We start from the raw sequence: 20,447 nt of genomic DNA, 5'->3' as shown, positions 1-20,447 counted from the left end.
AGCGCTTACACCATTGTATCAGGAGGAAAAGAAATCAGACAGCGGCTGCCTTATGGTACAGTGGTTTGAAAGGAAAACCAGGGGAAGATCTGTTTTACAAGATAAAGAGGAAGAAAGTGAGACTGAGGACACATTATTTCAAAACTTAAACTCCCCTCTGGCCAACTTGGCCCCTCCACTGCCTGAACAGACTGCACTGACAGCTGTTCCAACCACCCCCACGTCGCCAACATATTCACTCCTGTCAATACTTCCTGTTTCTCCTACTTATAGGGATCAGACAGAAGTTTCTATGTTAACCCGTGGGGCACAGGGGCCTGGTACTGTGTCATCATCTAAGACAGGACAGCGTACCCCATTTGGATAGGGAGCCACTTCCGTGTGTGCATGCTAATTCATTCAGTCATGTCTGATTCTTTGTGGCCCGAGGGACTGCTAGCCAGACTCCTCTGTCCATGGGATTTCCTAGGCAAGAATATTGGAGTGGGTAGTCATTCCCTTCTCCAGGGGATCTTCCTGACCCAGGGATCAAACGCATATCTCCTGCATTGCAGGCAGATTCTTTATCTGCTGAGCCATTGAGGAAGCCCATTTGGACCTGGAGCCACTTCTAGAGCAGGGCAATTTCTCTTGCTGTGATATCCTGTAGGAGGTCTCAGTGCAAATGGTCAACCAGCTGAGTTTCTATTCTCAACTTCAGATTGGTTTAATTGGAAAAATCATAACCCTGCTTATCGAGAGGACCCCCTCTGCATGACTGAACTTTTCACTTCTGTCTTTGCCACTCACCATCCCTCTTGGGCAGAATATGATACTTTTGTGGGGATGAAAGGAGGGTAGTCATTGACAAAGGAGGCTAGAGAGGAAGTGCACCAGCTCCATCTGGTGGATCCAGATGGAACTCCAGGAGCAAATCTGGTGGAAGTTCCCACTGCTGAGCCTGACTGGGATCCTAATAACAGAGAAAGGGCACACCTAGAGCATTATAGAAAATGTGTCTTAGCAGGTCTTTGAAAAGGAGTACCCAGCCAAAAGAGCTTAGATAAAATTTAGGAGATACACCAAAACCCAATGATGATTCATCAGAGTTTCTAGAAAGAGGAACCACACTGATACAGGCCCTGAGGCCCCTGAAAATATGAGAATGGTAAACATGACTTTAATTAAGCCAAGCACCCCAGATATAAGAAGCAAATCACAAAAGTTAAATGGTGCATTTGGAATGAACCCTTCGTAAGTAGTAGATGTTTCTTTTAAAGTGTTCAACAACAGGGAACAATGAGGAAGAAGCAAGAGGATACAAGATTGAAAGCCACTCACCTGGCTGCAGCAGAGGATTCCCAGAGAGAGAGTAACCGGAAGAGAGGAAAACAATAAAAGACAGATAGGAGCCTCTCATGTGGTAGAGGGAAGACTCTGATGATGCCCCAGGATCCCCAGGTAACTGTGACCGTGGGGACAAGCTGACTTTCTGATAGATACAGTGCAACATACTCTGGCAAACACCAAGATGGCCCAGAGAACATCTCAGCCCATCCCGGTCACAGGAGTTTCTGGAGAAGTGTAAAGTTGTTCTTTTTCACAACCTCTGGAATGCCGATTAGGGGACCTCAACCTGAAACATAGCTTCTTATATATGCCAGTGTGTCCAATCCCTCTTTTGTAAATTAAATGCTCAAGTAAGTTTTTCACCAGAACAGCTTGACATCAGGCAATTGTCAACATTTTGAGCTAGAATTTTGTGCAGACCGTGAGGTCCAGTGTCTGGCTTCTTTGCCTCATTGTATGGTACGTGGTAGGTGCCTGTATTTCTGTGGGATGTGTGAACTGCATGCATACACGGGTGGCTTCTGTCAAATCTGCCTTGAGCACAAGATGACCATCTCACTGGTGATGACAGATGGGAGAACCCTCAGACTTACAAACAATGCCCCAGCAGAGAGTTGAAACTTTTTTTCAGTTCAGTTCAGTCTCTCAGTCGTGTCCGACTCTTTGTGACCCCATGAATCACAGCACGCCAGGCCTCCCTGTCCATCACCAACTCCCGGAGTTCACTCAAACTCATGTCCATTGAGTTGGTGATGCCATCCAGCCATCTCATCCTCTGTCGTCCCCTTTTCCTCCTGCCCCCAATCCCTCCCAGCATCAGAGTCTTTTCCAATGAGTCAACTCTTCACGTGAGGTGGCCAAAGTACTGGAGCTTCAGCTTTAGCATCATTCCCTCCAAAGAACACCCAGGGCTGATCTCCTTTAGGATGGACTGGTTGGATCTCCTTGCAGTCCAAGGGACTCTCAGGAGTCTTCTCCAACACCACAGTTCAAAAGCATCAATTCTTCGTTGCCCTCTGAAAAATTACCAGCATCTGGCTCCAAAAAAGGAAGTTGTCATTCATTCTGAAGGAAACACACAGCTGGGGTCCATTCTCATGCCAGAATCCAGTTCTCATTCCTTGTATTCCTTTGTGGTCAAGAAATATTGCAATAACCTCCATTTAACTGGGCTCTCTGCCTCCAGTCTTACCTCTTCTAAATACACCTCAGGGCTTCGCTGGTGGTCTGGTGGTTAAGACTGTCTGTCAGTGCAGGGGACACAGGTTCAAGCCCTGGTCTGGGAAGATTGTGTTCCACATGCCTCGGGGCAACCAAGCCCACACACCACAAATACTGAACTGTGCTCTAGAGCCTGTACTCTGCAACAAGAGAAGCCCCACTCACTGCAACTAGAACAAGCCTTCAAGCAGCAATGAAGACCCAGTGCAGCCAAAAATGAATTAATTAAGCTTAAAAAAGTACACCTCAATAACCACTCCTGGGATCGTCTCTCACTGTATATCTAGTCACTCTATTTCTTTGTTTCAAACCTTCTAACAGTTTATTCATTCACTCAGTTATTCAACAAACATGTTTTAAAGCCTATTTCAGGAACCATTCTGGTGCCGGTGATACAAGTAGAAAGCAAGACAGATAAGACCCCTGTTTTCATGGAACTTACATTTAAGGGAGTTGGGACAAGGTCCCAAAGTCTTGTGATGGCATTCAGGGCTTTTATGTTGTTTCTCCTCCTACATCTCTCAATACCACTTTTCACTCACTTTCTACCCAGGTACACCTCAAGTAAGGAGACTCAAGTGCAAAGAGAAGGGGTGGGGTTGGCAAAAGATCGAATCCAAAGACATGACCACTAAGCATTCAAGCAAGGATCCAATCCGTGTGTGTGATGGCTCTTGTGTATGTATTTCAGGCACTAGGTGCATAATAGGGGCTCAAAAACTATTTCTTGGTGGACATATTTCACAGTCTCATGTTTATTTCTCCTTCTTTTGAAGGAGCTCCCAGGATGGAGCACCTGTCTTCTGGCTAATCCAAAAAACATATCATGTAGTTTGCTTTCAGGGGTTCAAAGACCAGGTCAAGGTAACCCTATTCAATGGATAACCAGTGAGGGGGCAGGTGGGACTGGAGAGGGCTTCGGGGGCCGAGGATACTCTGGGGGCTCCAAGTTTGTTGTAGACTCCAGTGTTCCTGGGGTCTCTAAGGATTCTATGGGCTTTGGTGACTCCAAGTGTGATGGGGACTTCAGGTATGAATGTTGTTTTCACAGGCTTTGTCAGCTTCAGTTTATCCTGCTCGTCTTGGAAGTTTGGGGTGATGGGTCCTGCAGGGCAGAGCAAAGAAAAGAAGGATGTTGGAACAGGTCTAGAGGTGAGGTACCTACATCTGAAAGGGACAGAATTCTGTCCCTTTCTTTGAGCACTGAATTAAAGGCAGTGTGGAGCAAGGGATTGGCTTCACCTTTCATAAAAATCCCCATGGTTGGAGCCTGCCACCCTGTCTTCTCCTACTGATCCTTCCTCCCTGTGCATTCTCAGCACCACGAGCCACCCAGCTGTTCCCAGACTCCCCTGGGAAGTTTTGCCTGACTTCTCCAGGGAGGTTCAGTCTCTCACCCCTCTGGGCGACCATCACCCCAGTCCAGCCCTGCTACTGGGATGCTGCCTTCCCCACCAGCCTGGCCGCTCTGAGGGCGGGGCCTGGGCCCCGTCCACTTCTGAGACCCCAGCATGGAGAACAGGAGATACTGCAGGAAATACTGGTGGAATTTAACAGATGTCTGGTTGACTCACAGAGGGACACCAGCTCCCAGTGCAGGGTGTAAGGAGAGCAGCAGGGTGCTTCTGGCCCTAGAGAATCATAATGACTTAAGAACAGTGAGAGCCAGCTACTCAGTGCTGACCCCTCTAAGCCCTGCTGAGGATAGGGGGATGCAGGACAAATAAAGGGGTAACCTGGGCGTGGCCTGCTCTTCAAGTCTTTCAGGCTGACCTAGGCCTGTGGCACCTACAGGCTGTGCTGACTACAGCCTGCCAAGCGCTCAGAGACCAAACCCTTTGATTTCCCCTCCAATGCTACAATTGCTGTTAGAGGTTCTCCCAATCCTCTTCTCAATGGGGACTCAGTGTGTGTGTGTGAGTGTGTGTGTGTGTGGAGGGGGAATGAGTTGCTGATTCTAATGACCCTTCAAGTTACTCCTCTTAATTTTCACCTGTCTTCCCCTCCCTGGGTCTTAGCGTCACCATCTATAAGATGATGTGTAAGTGTGTTCAATGGCACCCCCACTCCAGTACTCTTGCCTGGAGAATCCCGTGGACAGAGGAGCCTGGAAGGCTGCAGTCCATGGGGTCGCTGAGGGTCGGACATGACTGAGCAACTTCACTTTCACTTTTCACTTTGATGCATTGGAGAAGGAAATGGCAACCCACTCCAGTGTTCTTGCCTGGAGAATCCCAGGGACAGGGGAGCCTGGTGGGCTGCCGTCCATTGCGTCGCACAGAGTCGGACACGACTGAAGCGACTTAGCAGCAGCAGCAGCAAGTATGCTCTGGCATTCTAGAAGTCCTGTAAGACCGAGGATGGTATTAATACTGCCTTTACACACTGTATGTGCCTCTCCTCATGGGTCTTGTGATCGTTATTCTGATAGGCTGGATTCCAGACACATGGGGTACCTACCAATATCTGCTGCTCAGGAGACGGGGTGACTCTGGATTTTCCTGGTTCCTTGGGCCTTAGAGATGTCTCAAGTCCTTGGCGGCCTCTGATTTTAGGGCTCTTTTCTGCCTTCATTGCTGCAATTTTCTTTGCCTGCTTCATTCTGATATGTTTCGCTCTAAGGAAAAGACGTTCTTGATCAGTTCTGGCTCTCCACCCACAATACGGGCTCTGATCTCACTGGGAAATGCTGGTTTAGAGCCTGGGTTGTCTGGGATGAGCCATGCAGCCTCTCTGGGGATTGCTTTCCTATCGTGGACAACAGAGACACATGCTTGTCAGGCTGTGGGGCTCAGATGAGGTCAGCAAGAAAGGGCTTTGCAAACTCTGATTCTTGTTGGTCTTCAAGTCCAGCTGGCTATACTTAAAACATAGCTCCCCAGGGATTTCCCTGGTGGTCAAGTGGTTAGCATTCACTGCTCCCACTGCAGGGGTCACCAGTTCAATCCCTGGTCGAGGAACTAGATTCTACATGCCATGTAGCATAGAAAGTGAAGTCGCTCAGTCGTGTCTGACTCTTTGCGACCATGGACACCAGGCTCCTCTACCCATGGGATTTTCTAGGCAAGAGTACTGCAATGGGTTGCCATTTCCTTCTCCCGGGAATCTTCCTGACCCAGGGATTGAACCCAGGTCTCCCGCATTGTAGACAGACACTTTACCGTCTGAGCCACCAGGGAAGCCTGCCATGTAGCATGGTCCACCCCCCCCCCCAAAAAAAAGGTGCATTGAGAGTGCACCTAAGTAACAGCTAAAAATGAAGTTGATAAAGGTTCTTGGGGTTGGTTCATAAAGACTCCTAAGACTTGGCTAAACATGCTGGCTGGAAGCCTGGAGTGAGAAGGGCAGAGATGCCAGAGGCAGGGCGGAGAGCTGGGCAGGGGAGCCTCTGGCCAGTCCAGACGTCTTGGAGTTAATCCTTAGTTGAGGACCATAAGGAGTCAGCTGGGAGGGGAGGTGTGAACTTGGGGTGGGCACAGTCTGGAGAGGGAGAGACAAGAGGCTGGTGTCACGATCTAAGCCAGGCCTGAGCTGGGTAAGTGATGAGAGGCAGAGAGAGTTGGGAGTAACTGTCCATCAGGGTCCATCAGGATGAAGAAGAGGAGTGGGGTGGCAGGGCAAACTGGGTTTTTTTGGTGGAGGGGGGGCATGTAATGACAACCCAGTTAATCCTCTTCTAAGGATTAACTCCAAGATGTCTGGACTGGCCAGAGGCTCCCCTGCCCAGCTCTCTGCCCTGCCCTGGCATCTCTGCCCTTCTCACTCTAGGCTTCCAGCCAACACATTTAGCCAAGTCTCAGGAGTCTTTATGAACCAACCCCAAGAACCTTTATCAACTTCGTTTTTAGCTGTTACTTAGGTGCACTCTCAATGCACCTGATGTTGCACAGAGACACCGGAAGTTCCTCAGCTGTGTTCCCGGGGTCTCTGTACACGACTTTCCACCACATGAGCAACTGCTCAGCCCTGCTGCCGCTTGAGACAGCTCCCTGGGGACTCCGCTGGTTTCACTTCCTCCTCCGCTTTCTATTTTATGAAGTTCTTTGAAAGCCTCGGTCCCTTGGGCCTGTTTTGTGGCCTGTATAGTCCCCATGGCCCTGGCTTGTGGGGACCCTGTTTGATGCCAGACCCTGAGTTCCTCAAGGGTGGGGGGGTCCATCCAGCGCCACAGGCCTGGGGGTAGCAGGCTGTGGGAGAGGCTGAATGGTGAATGTTTTTAATTGGAGGACTATTGCTTTACGATGTTGTGATAGTTTCTGCTGTACAACCAAGTGAATCAGCTGCATGTATGCCTATATCCCCTCCCTCATGAGCCCCCCTCCCTCCCGCCCCCATCCCACCCTTCCAGGTCATCACAGAGCACGGAGCTGAGCTCCCCGTGCTATCCAGCAGCTTCCCATTAGCTAAATATTTTACACACGGTAGGGTACACATGTCAGTGCTACTCTCCCAACTCACCCCACCCTGACCTCATGCCAAACAACAAGGAAGACAGGAACACAAACCCACCCATCAACAGACAGGCTGCCTAAAGCTGTACTAAGCTTATGGTGAATCTTAACTTCAGTACTCACATGAGTGGGACGAGGCAGAGGAAGAGCAGTGTGACTCCGATGGCTCCATAGAACACACCCCGAATCAGCCCTTTCATGAAAGTCTGGGCAACCAAAGGACTCCTTCCTGGAGGTAGAGAGCTCATGAGAAGGGGTTCTCCCCGGGGACCTCCCAGCTGCCTCCCCTGGCCCCAGGGCCCACCCCCTCTTCCCCACCCACACGGGGCCCCTCCACTATCACCTGACTTCAGCAGGATGGTCAGAGCGTGGGTTCCCTCTGGGTTCCTGCCCTCACAGAGAAGGCTCGTGCCCGTTTCAGGTGGCTTGGTCAGATGGATGGTGCTGTTGGCCCAGGGGCCAAGCGTGGTAGAAGTCACCCGAAAGCCTGTGCGGTTCATGGCCACGGGAACACCCCCAACCCGCCACCGCACGGAGGGCATGGGGGTCCCACGGAAGGAACAGCTGCACTGCAGAGTCTTCTTCAAGGAGCAAGAGGAATCGAACAGCATGGTGGGGGCTGTGGGGGAGGGAGGGTCAGGAGTCAGCAAGCATCCTGATTCCCTGTCTGCCTCCTCCAGGACCCAGCCTTTTCTTTATTTGTGATAAACCAGGAACTTCAGAGAGACTTTCTGGGTCTTCCCCAGTGGCTCTTTGGTAAAGAATCTGCCTGCCAGTGCAGGAGACACGGGTTCAATTGCTGGTCCTGGAAGATCCCACATTCCATGGAAGAACTAAGCCGCAACTTCTGGGCCTGTGCTCTAGAGCCCGGGAACCACAACAACTGGGCCCATGAGCCAGAACTACTGAAGGCCAGGCACGCTAGGTTCTGTGCTCTGCAGCAAGAGGAGCCACCGCAGTGAGAAGCCTGCTCACGGCAACTAGAGAAAAGCCTGCACAGTAATGAAGACCTAGGGAAGTCAAAGATAAATAAGTGAACAAAATTATATATTAAAATATATACATATTTTTTGGAAGTCCAGAGGAGTCAGGCCTCACAGACCAGTTGCCCTTCACCCTTTCTCCTCATCTGGCCTGAACCGGAACACTCAACTTTCCAGACCGATGGCAGAGGAGTCCCCTGAGGATCTGCACTGCCTGCGATCCCTCATCTATCCACCCCCACCAGGCTAGACTGCCCAACCTCAGTAACTCTCTTCCTTGGGTCCCCAGCTCTGGCCCTTCCAGCCCCACCTGTGGTCAGATTTTTCCCTCCATCACTGTCTGGATGCTCCTGGCAAGTCACTTCCCCTTCTACTCTTCCCTAGTCTGGAAAACAGAGAGACTCCCTGAGCCTGTCTCACACTATCATTACTGGAAAAGGCATACAATGAATGTCTAAGGTTTACTGTGTTCCTGCCTCAATTCAGGACCACGTACCATCCATTCAATGAACATTTTTAGATTTTCCTCTTCCCCATCCCGGTGGACGTGGACTGGGCATTCATCTTAAGCAAAGACTGCTATGCTGATTTCTGAGTGAGAACACCATGAAACTGCCTCACTCTCCATAGAACAGGTCGGACACGTGGTCCATCCAGTGAGATTGTGGGTTAATAAGGGATAGTCATGCTCTTCAAGGTCTCCAATAATGAGGAATCAGTCCTTAGCATTTCCACGTACTTTGCCATTGGAATTGTTTGGGGTTACTGGAGGAAAGGGGTCATTTCCCCCTAAACAGTTGCCCTTGATCTTAGGCTTTCCATTTGGATCACTTGAGGGGATGAGGAATTCGCAGGCCTCTCCTCCATTTCCCTTGCTGACCTCCATATTATTCATTTTCACCATCTGGGTAAGCAGGCCATGGAGAGCGATCAAAAGAGGCTGAAAAAAACTTACTAACTTTGGAACTTGGAAAGTGCTAGCAATATTCAGATGGCTTCTGTGCTCAAATATCTTCAGACACCCCTGATGAGCTCCCACGCTCGCCCTCAACTCTACTCCCTGGCCCAGGCGCCCCCTGCCACCTCCCCAAGCCCCCCACTCCTGCCAGAATCTGGCCCGCAGATGCTTAACCCACATTGGTTCCTTGGTGCCCTACACTCCAGCGTGCCTGCTTGGTCATTTCCAACTTTTTGCGACCCTATGGACTGTAGCCCACCAGCCTCCTCTCTCTATGGGATTCCCTAGGCAAGAATACTGGAGTGGGTTGCCGTTTCCTCCTCCAGGTCTTCCTGACCCAGCGAACAACCCTGCATTCCAGGCAGACTCTTTGCCGCTGAGCCATCAGGGAAGTCCACCCTAAACCCTTAAGCCCTCTTGTTTCATGTCACCATGGCCCGACCCAGCCCTGGCTCTGGAGCCTCGGCTTCCTCAGACCCCTCCAGCACTGCGCCTCTTCCCACTCACCCAGCAGGAGCCCTGGCGGCGCCATGAGAAGCAGCAGTTGTTCTTGGCACAGGAGAGGCCCGGGGCCTAGACCACAGCTGACCCCGAAACTGGAGCTGTCTGGTTCAGAAGGGGTGATGTGATGAATACCTGGAAGAGGCTGCGGGGGTGGGGAGAGCAGAAAGAACTCTTAGCCAGCCGGGGGCTTCGGCCTCTTCAGTCATCCTGAAGCCGTGTCCCCTCTGAGAAGCAGGAATTCTGTGGGATGTGATGCCTGAGGGCCTGCAGACAGGAGGGCACCACCGTGATCCTCTGTGATGCCCCGAAGGCACGTCTCCTTCCCCTCCTAGTCTGTCACTTCCCTCCCCAGCCCCCTTAGGAGGGTGTTTAGTCCCAGGTCTGCAGGCTTCCTCTAAAGTTTATGGGTACCTCATAAACTGTGTGCCACAGGGAGACAGGGTCAGGTCTGGGGGTTTGGAATGTCCCCCTGGGGCCCTGGTGAAAAATGGCTTGGAGGGGGAGTGACCACAGGCCAGGTGGTCAGGGGAGAGAGGTGGTGACTGGGGAAGAATGGCAGGCTGGAGCTGGTGCACAGGCTGTGAGAAATGGACAGGATGGGACCAGTTTAACATTTAGGGGGAATAAAAACGGATGGGGGTTCCTACTGCTGATGGGAAAAGTTCCAAACCTTCTTGCGTTGTAAATGAGGGTCCCCACAAGTTTGCTTCACCCTTGTCTTATGTCCCTGTGTCTTTCTCAACCTTTTCCCAATGCTCCCCTTTCCAAATTTCACCCTAAACATAGCTCTCCCGTCATCAGGGACTCTTCTGTTTCCTAGCTTTTCCTTCTGTAGCTCTCCTCTGTCCACATTCAAATCCTTCTTCAATTTCATAACTGAGTTCAATGCTGCTTCCTTGATGCAGCCTTTCCTGATTGCCCCACCCAGTCAGAAGTAGGTAATCTCTCCCCTCCCAGAATTACCAAGTGATTAAAAAAAAAAAAAAGGCTGCATTGTGTCTTAGTTGCAGCACGCTGGCTACAGGGCACTTAGTTGCTCCGCAGCAGGTGGGATCTTAGTTCCCTGACCAGGGATGGAACCTGTGTTGCCTACATTGGGAGGTGGAGTCTTAACCACTGGACCACCAGGGAAGCCCCTATCAAGTAGGGGTTATTTGTTCTTTTCTGGAGAAGTGACTTTTTCTTCATGGCAAGAGTGATTTGTTTTTGTGCAGATGCCAGATAGTAACCTACCCTGCTCTTCATTACTCAACAAATTCAGCCTGTTTAGGGATGCAATATTGCCCGCTCAAGCACTACTTTGGCCTCCTTTGCAGTTAAGAGGGGACCGTGTGACATTGCTTTAGTGGAAGTGAGCTGGGGATTCTTGGGGAAGTTTTTACTTTCCTGATACTGTCCTTTCCTCTTTCCTGTCACTTCCTTCTTCTTCCTCCTAGAATATGGATGTGATAAGGGAGGTGGAGCAGCAATTTGGCAACCATGAGGTAACCATGAAGAAGAAAGCCAGTCATGGTTGATGTTCACTTAAGGATGCTTTAACAGAGCAATTCAAGAAGCCTAGTTCCCTGATGGCCTTGGAGAGCTGCTATGCCAACCCTGCACAGCCTAGCTCTGCACATCTTTTTTTAATTGATGTATGGTTGATTTAATGTTCATTTCTGCTGTACAGCAAAGAGACTCAGTTTTATATCTGGAGAAGGAAATGGCAACCCACTCCAGTATTCTTGCCTGGAGAATCCCCTGGTGGGCTGCAGTCCATGGGGTCGCAAGAGTCGGACACTACTTAGCGATGGACACAATATATATATACATATATATATATATATATATATATATAGTGGTGGTTTAGTTGCTAAGTTGTGTCTGACTCTTATGACAGGCAAGAATACTGGAGTGGGTTGCCATTTCCTTCTCCAGGGGATCACCCTGGCCCAGGAATTGAACCCAGGTCTCCTGCATTGCAGGCAGATTTCTTTACCATCTGAGCTATGAGGGAATCCCTATATATATATATATTCTTTTCCATTATGGTTTATCACAAGATATTGAATATAGGACCTTGTTGTTTATCCATTCTGTACTCCCAATCCATCCCTCCCCCACCCAGCTCCCTCCCGACAAGCTATATCAACCTTGACAATCCTGTATCAAATAGACCCCTGTGCCCTCTGCAGAGCTTAGAAACGAACTTGTTTGATAGTCACTGATACAATGTTCACATCAATCTCACCTTCCTTGAAACTATTCCCCCCACACACACACTTGTTTTTTTTGAAAAGCACCGACTTCAGAGCAGGAGCCCAGGGTTTGAGTGCCGATTCTGTCAGCTATGACACTGATTCATTGGGAAACCACAGACAACTGTTTTTCCTCTCTGGGCCATTTCTGCAATAATTCTGCAATAATTCCTGGGAAAGAGGCAGAATGAAGAAATACGTCTGGGCATGACCTTCCTTATTAGCATTTTAATCAAGCATTACCAAAGACATCAGGTTCCAGGGTTATTTTATGGCCTCAGACACTGGGTTGGTCTCAATTGATTTCTGGTAAAATATTCCAGCAGCCGCCACTGTGGAGCTCGTTGGCTTTTGCCATAAACTCTGGTCTGCATAAGGATTCCGAGACTTCTTTCCAGTAATTTTATAGACAGGGGCTAGCAACAATCCCTGGTGTAGAATATGTGCGTGTGCCCCAAAATCCAAATAGGCCAATCAGACACTGGGCTTTTAACTTCTTTTTTCCGCCAGACATCCTGTACTTTTCAAATTAACAGCCTGTGTGGGTTTGGGTAGATTTATTGGCTTCCATTTATTATATCCAATCAATTTTGGTTGAAGGGAGGATTTACATGTCTCCTGTTTAATAATACTAGAAAGGGGAAATGTTCCCCAGTCATACAAGGTATCTATTAATACATTGAGGTAGAGGAGATCCAATGACTTTCCAGGGAATCTGTTTAAACATTCCAATCTTCCTCTAAACTCCCACAGTAATCCCATCAATTCTTGAATTTCCATAGCTTCCCCATTCAACTATAACTCCTATTAGGACTGACTAGCATCCGGTCCCATCACTTCATGGCAAATAGGAGGAGAAAAAGTGGAAGCAGTGACAGATTTTATTTTCTTGGGCTCCAAAATCTTTGCAGATGGTGACTGCAGTCACGAAATTAAAAGATTCTTGCCCCTTGGAAGGAAAGTTATGACAAACCTAGACAGCGTATCAAAAAGGCAGAGACATCACTTTGCTAACAAAGGTCTGTATAGTCAAAGCTATGGTTTTTCCAGTAGTCATGTACAGATGGGAGAGTTGGACCATAAAGAAGGCAGAGCACCAAAGAATTGATGCTTTCAAATTGTGGTGCTGGAGAGGACTCTTGAGAGTCCCGTGGGCAGCAAAGAGTTCAAACTAGTCAAGGCTAAAGGAAATCAACCCTGAATATTCATTGGAAGGACTGATACTGAAGCTGAAGCTCCAATGCTTTGGCCACATGATGCAAAGAGCCGACGTATTGGAAAGACCCTGATGCTGGGAAAGACTGAAGGCAAAAGGAGAAAGGGGACGACAGAGGATGAGATGGTTAGATAGCATCATTGACTCAATGGTCATGAATTTGAGCAAACTCTGAGAGATAGTGAAAGACAGGGGAGCCTGGCTTGCTGCAGTTCATGGGGTTCACAAAGAGTCAGACATGACTGAGTGACTAAACAAGTTTTAGAATCACAGAGCATGAGGCTCCCATGTTAAGGAGTCTCAGAAACATGTCTCCGTTTTATTGCTAATGTGCATATGGCTTTGAGTGCCCTGCTGGAAGTGGGGTCAAGGAACCCAGGCCCTTTAATGAATCTTTATCTTGATTAGGTTATGGGACCATCACCTCAGGTGATTTGCAGTCAGATTTCTCATTGTCCTATCTGTCTTGTGGCTTTTTAAATTCCCCCAAACTAGGGTAGATAGAGCAGACTTGATTGAGGTCCTTCAATGCTGGGGGACGATCCAGGGTTCCCACGGGTCCACCCAGTCTCCCAGCGTGCTGCACTGAGACCTTTGTTTTGACCCCATCAATGTCCCCTTTATCCCAATTCTTTTTTAAAATTAATCTATTAATTTTTGGCTGGGCTGGGTCTTCGTTGCTGCATGTGGGCTTGCTCTATTTGCAGCACGTGGGTTTCTCATTGCAGTGGCTTCTCGGTTGTGGAGCACAGGCTCTAGGCTCATAGGCTGAGTTGCCCCTCTGACATGTGGAATCTTCTTGGACCAGGGATGGAACCCATGTCCTCTGAACTGTCAGGAGGATTCTTAACCATTGGACCACCGGGGAAGTTCCTATTTATCCCATTTCTTAAGGACTGTTTAAAGATTTCCACTTTGTCAGACTTTGACTCTCCCCTTCATCTTTCTTCATTCTATGGTGAATCACTTTAATGTTTTGTGCTCCCTGTGGTTTCAACATAACGCTTCCCTTTAGTAGCAGCAGCCCCGAGGCTAACAGCTTTATCTTGGGCTGGACAGAACCCAAACTGGGCTCTGTGTCAGGATCCAGCCCGGCCTTTTCCTTTTCTTTCATGTTAGCTATTACAGATAAAAATAACCCAGGATCATGCATTTAGCTTGTTCTTGTTATGTTGCATTTTTTTATGCATTCAGTGAGTCAACTTCTTGGATGTTGTATCCATCATTAAAAAAAAAAAAAAAAAAGGTAACCCTTAACCTCCTGTAACTAATTACAGAACAGTTGTATTTCAGGAACCCTTGAGTAACCCTGGGGCCACCCAGGAATCAGAGTCATCATCGCGTGTCCTCATCCTTCCTTTTCCCAAATGATGTGCTTCAGTGGGTCCTGTTTGCTCTAGTGGATTTCATTTCTATGCCAGCAGCAAAGCTAGGGAACGGTCTGCAAGATGCCTCATTCCTGACAGTGACTGCAGATTGCAGGGGTCCCTAAAAGCCTCTCATTTTTGACATCTATTGAAAGTTTGGGGGCCCTCAAGACTACCCTCAGATTTGATAATTCACTGGAAGTACTCCCAGAATTCACAAAAGGACTTCCCTAGTGGTCCAGTGGTTAAGACTCAGCACTTCTGATGCAGGGGTCATGAGTTCAATCCCTTGTCAGGGAACGAAGATCCCATATGCTGCAGGGTTCAGCCAAAAATAGGAAACAAAAAGAATCCACTTCCAGAATTCACTGAAAGCTGTTTTAGGTTACTGGTTTTTGCAACTAAGGACACAGATTAGAATCTGCCAAGAGAAGGAGCACAGAGGGCAGAGTCTGGGAAAGTTCCAGCCAGACAGCTTCCTGTTCTCCTCTCCCCAAGGAGTCAGAGACAGAGCAACTTAACTGTTCTGGAGTTAATGCCTGACAACAGGCCCAGAAGACTGACAACCAGAGAAGCTCACCCAAACCCTGTGACCAGAGTTTTTATTGGACCTTGCGGCAGATTTTATTCTCCTGCTCCTTCTGAAGGTGAACTGGTACCACAGGATCCAAAGACCCCACTGGAAATCACGTTGTTAAACTGTCTTGTGCGGCCAGCTCCTGCCCTTAATCATGGTTGAAGACTCTTCAGTGTGATGCTAGGACCTCGGGCAAACAGAGACTCTCCATCAGGCAGGACTTCCCAGGGTTTAGAGATTATACCTCCTGGAATCCAAGGGCAAAGGCCAGACCTGTCTTTGGGCTCCATTAAATTCCTTACTACATAGAATGATGTGTGCTAAATTCAAGGTAGCAGTTATTGCTAGATTTTAGTGGGAGATATGGTTGGGGAAGGGGTACAAAAGGTGAGTGTTTTAAATTTTAAGCTGGATGGTAGGTGCATGCTCTCTTATATACCATTTTCATACAATTCTGTAAAGAGTCTGCCAGCAATGTGGGAGAACCAGGTTCGATCCCTGGGTCAGGAAGATCCCCTGGAAAAGGGAATGGCAACCCACTCCAGTATTCTTGCCTGGAGAATTCCATGGACAGTGGAGAAATGAAAAATTGATCATTTCATTTATGTAAAAGTTTTATTTATTTTTGTTTTGGCTGCACCTCGTGGCATGCGGAATCTTAGTTCCCCAACCAGGGATCCAACTGGCATCTCCTGCATTGCAGGCTGAGCCACTTGGGCAGCAAAGATGGATTAGTAAGTGGAAAAAAAGAAGGAATCACCTAATTAGGCCATAATGAGATTTTAAAAACCTTTAACTTAAACTAGTATTTATTGTTTCCTATGTATCTGTCAATTTCACATACATATAGTCTCATTTACATGCCCGTCAACAACCTGAGAGACTGAATATACAGAAACAATAGCCAGACTAGATATGACCCTCAAGTCTCAGCCGTACGACATAGATGACTCTGGTCCTCAATTACCAGCAACTAGTCCAGGAAAGCAAACCACTACTGCAGTGACAGTTAGCCGAGAACAGTCAGCGTTTGGCCCGTAAGTATCAGGTTCCTTATTATCTACCCCCGTTTCCAGCTCAGAACCAACCAAGGAAAACCAAATATGCTTTCCAATCCAGCCACAGAAGGTGCTAACCCTCCAACCTTCTCATGATTAAAATCATCTCCCAACACAGCTGACACTCCTTCACTTTCTTCCACTCTAAAGGACTCCCACTGCCCTGCCCGCCTTTGTAGTCTTTGCCGAATGCAAATGGTGGTGGCTGGCTCTCTCACTACAGCAAGCTCTGAATCAACAGCCTGTTTGTTCTCATTTGGGTGGTTTTCATTTATTTCCACAAGCCCTATGGAATTAAGTGTTATGATTTCCTCTTCACAGAGGAGAAAATGGAAACTCAGACAAATAAGTGATTTTCCCAGAGTCGCTGAGCAAATACAGTTAGAGATGAACTTAAAACTCGTTTCTCTTTTTCCACACCAACTTTCAAGAGTGTAGAGATTATAAGCTCCCCAAATTCTCTGGCCAACTGGCACTACGGGTACTGTACAAATTACTATTAAATGTTTAAACAGCATTGCCCTATTCTCAGGGCTTCCCAGGTGCTCAGAGGTTAAGAATCCTTCTGCCAATGCAGAAGATGTGGATTCGATCCCTGCATCGGGAAGCTCCACTGGAGAAGGAAATGGCAAGCCACTCCAGTATTCTTGCCCAGAGAATCCCATGGACAGAGGAGCCTGGTGGGCTACAGTACACGGGGTTGAAAAGAGTTGGACAAGACTGAGCACACACGCAGCAACACAGCCCTCGTCTCATAAAAAGGAAAAAGTCAATCACCTAAATTTAGGAAATATGTCTCTAAATCAAATAAAATCATGTTCAGGAAGAAATCAAGAATCAAGACCTCAGAGTCCACTTTGATACTCTTTTATATGTCAGAAAATCCTGTTGGTGTTGTTTTCCAAAATATATTCAAAGTCTGGCCACTTCTAATCCACTGCACTGCCGCCACCCTGGCCCAAACCACCGTCCTCTCACCCAGATGGCTGCGATGATCTTCTCATTGGCTTGGCTGCTTCATCTTGTCCTGTACATGCTACTCCCCGTATGGCAGCTGGAGGGCTTCCATCAACACCTCAGTATCATCCTGCCCTCTTCTCTTCTCAAAACTCTCCAAACGGTTCTCATCTCACTCAAGAGTAAAAGGCAAAGTTCTGCATAACATGGTCCATTCCCTCCATTCCCTTTCCTTGTCTGATCTCATCCCCTACCACTCTACAGAAACTCTACATCAAAGAGCAGTCTTCCCCTTCTCAGGAACCTTTCTCGAGAAGCACATGCCGTTTTTGTTTTTGGCCATGACACACAGCCAGCATGTGGGATCTTAGTTCCCCCAGGAAGGATCAAACCCGGGCCTTCTACATCAGCAGCACAGAGTCCTAACCACTGGACCACCAGAGAAGTCCCAAGAAGCACATGCCTTTGTGATGGCACTCTTCATTCATTCTTTCAGTCAACCAACATGTTTGAGCATCTCCTTTATGCCAGGGACTATTTTAGGGTTTTAGCAGTAAGCAAGAATGACACAATCCCTGTCCTCAAAAATCAAGCTGATGGTGAGCATAACTTGATAACTGTAAATACAATGAAGAAAAAGAACCCAGGACAACACGATAGGAATTATGGGATGGGGGACAATGGGGAAACAGTTTAGATAGGGTGGTCAAAGAAGGCTTCTTGGAGGAAGTGACATCTGAGCAGAAACCTAGAGGAAGGAAAGCCAGGCCACACTGGGGGAAGGAAAATTGCAGGTTGAGGGAACAGCAACTGCAAAGCTTGAGGAGTTTAGCATGGTTAAGAGAGAGAAAAAAAAAAGTGAGCTGCTGAAGTGCAGTGAGGGGCGGGGAGACTGGCATGAGACAAGGTCAGATACCAGGTGGGCTCAGCTCCTAAAAGGCACAAGGAGGAATATGAATGCAATTCCATTGGAGTGTATTAAGAGGTGTGACTGTAAACTGATTAGTTTGGTGTTGAGTTCCCTCTGCTGCTGTGTGGAAAATGGACCACATGAGGGGCTAGAGCGAAAGCACAGAGACCAGTGGGAGACCATGCAGCCAGTCAGAAAGTGTGATAATGGCTTAGCCCAGGGGGGCAGCTCTGGAGATCCTTACTGTACTGAGCATAGATTCTGGGGTGAAATGATAGTATTTTCTCTTCTTCACACCCTACAGCCATTCCCTTTCTGCACTGCCATTTTTATTCCCTTTTCCTTTCTCCAATTTAAAACTGCATTTGGGTGTTGGGATGAGCCCTGTCTGGGTCCTGGCCCAGGCTTGGCCAGTAAATCACTAAATAACCTTGGTCAACTATTTTACCCTCTCTGGGTTTTTTTTTTTTTTTTTCTTTCTTTTTTAATCTGCATTTATCTATTTGACTCCATGGCATCTTAGCTGCGGCTCATGGGATCTAGTTCCCTGCCCAGGGATCGAACTGAGCCTCCCTCCATTGGGAGCACAGAGTCTTAGCCACTGGAACACAAGGGAAGTCCCTCCTTTTATTTCTTCATCTATAACATGAGTGAGCTTGATTGTTTGAGATGTAATGATCAGCCAAGCTCTAAAATTCTGATTTCCTCTTGCTCCTCTCTGCCAGCCTTTAGAGGTGAGTTGAGTGACTCCTCATGCACCCTCTTTTCCCCATCTCCTTCTATTTCCCTTCATCCATCACCTCTCCTCTCAATTTTACCTTTGTCTCTGGTTCCAAGGGCCCCAGACGGTTCTTTGACCTCAGCACACCTCTGTCTGTATATTTCCGAAGCAGAGTGCAAGAGATGCAGCGACCTTTCCAGACTTGGTAAGGGCAGGACTGACTTTTGGATGACTGACCTACTTAGGAGCCTGGAAAACGAATTTTCAAGAGAAATCAAGGACTAACAGTGAAACCGATTAGCTGGTTTACACGCAGGATAACTGTGTGACTAATGACTGAGTGCCTGGTAGGGGGATTAGCTTATTAGGAAGCTGATTTACAGGGAGCCTAATTGGACTGATTAACAGGGCAGGCTGTGAAGGGGGTGGATTATCCGATTAAATGATTTATGAGGGGACTCACTGCAGACTCATCAGGGCACTAGCCTGATCCTCCGTTGACCTAGAGACTTACGGTCTTATTGGCAGATTGGTGATCCCCTGGCTGCTGTTCAGGCTGACCGGGTGACCCACTTGGTGGCAGGCTGACGAATACAGAGACAGGCTCCGGTGAACTGACCGACTAGCTGGTGAGCTGGCTCTCAGGGAGCCTTCCAACCTGATCCAGAATTGGTCCCGGGGGCCTCTCAGGCCGGACAGCCACCTTGGGAGGCCTCACCCACCTCCGGCCGCCTAACTGTCCAAGGGTCACAGTGACTGACAGAGATGCCCGACTCTCATGGAAGCCCAGTTCGGCCAGTGCCAGCGCAGGTTCTCCACTCAACAACTGACAGGAGAGCCAACAGCCGGAGTGCAGCCCCGTGAGGCCTCGTGAGGCCCCACGACGACCTATGTATCTACAAAAAGAAGGCTGTGTGGAAACCATCCTAGATCCTGGCTGCGTGCCTCTTGAGCGTGTGACGTAAGCGTATATGCGGCAGCCAATCAGCGACTGCACGGGCCTGCCTCCCAGCCAGTCAGTGACTGAGTGGTTTAGTTTGGTTCCTGAGAGGGAGGGTTGATGTTTAGGAAGTGAGAATTATTAGCGATGTACCCTTGTTATGGAGAAGGCAATGGCACCCCACTCCAGTACTCTTGCCTGGAAAATCCCATGGGCGGAGGAGCCTGGTGGGCTGCAATCCGTGGGGTTGCGAAGAGTCGGACACGACTGAGCGACTTCACTTTCACTTTTCACTTTCATGCATTGGAGAAGGAAATGGCAACCCACTCCAGTGTTCTTGCCTGGAGAATCCCAGGGACAGGGGAGCCTGGTGGGCTGCCTTCTATGGGGTCGCACAGAGTTGGACACGACTGAAGCGACTTAGCAGCAGCAGCAGCAGCCTTGTTTATAATGACATAATTTGAAATTATTTGAAAACCAAAATGAATGTCATTCAACTCTCAAATAATCCATACTATGCTTCGTTTCTAGTGTGTATGCAAATATAGGTTTTTGATGGTTTGTGCTTCAAAGAGAAGAGAAGCCCTTCTATATTGTGTTGCAACCATTTATATCTATTCTCCATTAGAAGATGGACGCCGTAATGTAAAATGTACAATGAACATCTAACTGGAGGTGTTTGTTATTCGTGTCGAATATCCTTGGAGGTCACCACGATGTAAGTGATCATGGAATCTTTTCATGTATTAAAGTAAGACAGATTGGTTCTAAATTGTCAATAGTTATGTCACCTGATTTGTGAGGAGAACACAATGACAGCTCACTAAAATATTGATGTAATGTTTATAATATCACCAGAAGTCACGAACGTTAGTTGACAACGCTGAAATAAAGACAGCTTCTGTGACAACCTAGAAATGTATGGGAAACCCTTCCTGAAAAAGTCATATAATTAGTGTATGTCTGTTTACTAGCTTCTGTTTTGTAAATCACAGAAATCACAATTCTCGGATTGTTA

General features: G+C 48.1%; 1 protein-coding gene across 2 annotated transcripts; it reads right to left on the bottom strand.

Annotated features, from left to right (window-relative positions):
* Positions 1-2,888: 2,888 nt before the first annotated feature.
* On the bottom strand, positions 2,889-19,430 carry LOC102409217 (SIGLEC family-like protein 1). 2 transcript variants are annotated; one of them, XM_025269529.3, is made up of 7 exons: positions 19,004-19,430; positions 18,587-18,738; positions 9,450-9,588; positions 7,345-7,620; positions 7,125-7,230; positions 5,011-5,167; positions 2,889-3,655 (listed from the first exon to the last, which is right to left on the bottom strand). In XM_025269529.3, the coding sequence occupies exons 3-7, from the start codon at positions 9,472-9,474 to the stop codon at positions 3,614-3,616; spliced, it is 606 nt and encodes a 201-aa protein (XP_025125314.1). In that variant the 5' UTR covers positions 9,475-9,588; positions 18,587-18,738; positions 19,004-19,430; the 3' UTR covers positions 2,889-3,613. The 2 variants fall into 2 exon arrangements, with proteins under 2 accessions (XP_025125314.1, XP_006065969.2); XM_006065907.4 differs by lacking the exon at positions 18,587-18,738.
* Between the last annotated feature and the right edge of the window lie 1,017 nt (positions 19,431-20,447).

This window comes from Bubalus bubalis, chromosome 18, assembly GCF_019923935.1.
Source record: "Bubalus bubalis isolate 160015118507 breed Murrah chromosome 18, NDDB_SH_1, whole genome shotgun sequence".
In the NCBI taxonomy this organism is placed as follows: Eukaryota; Metazoa; Chordata; class Mammalia; order Artiodactyla; family Bovidae; genus Bubalus; species Bubalus bubalis.
This window is presented reverse-complemented; position numbering and strand designations above follow the sequence as displayed.

Coding starts and splice junctions, on each gene's coding strand:
- LOC102409217 (XM_025269529.3), bottom strand. CDS start 9,474: ATGGCGCCGCCAGGGCTCCTGCTGG. Junction 7,621..9,449: donor GCCGCCAGGGCTCCTGCTGG/GTGAGTGGGAAG, acceptor CCTCCCCCACAG/CCCCCACCATGCTGTTCGAT. Junction 3,656..5,010: donor CTCCTGAGCAGCAGATATTG/GTAGGTACCCCA, acceptor TCTGCCCTGCAG/GACCCATCACCCCAAACTTC.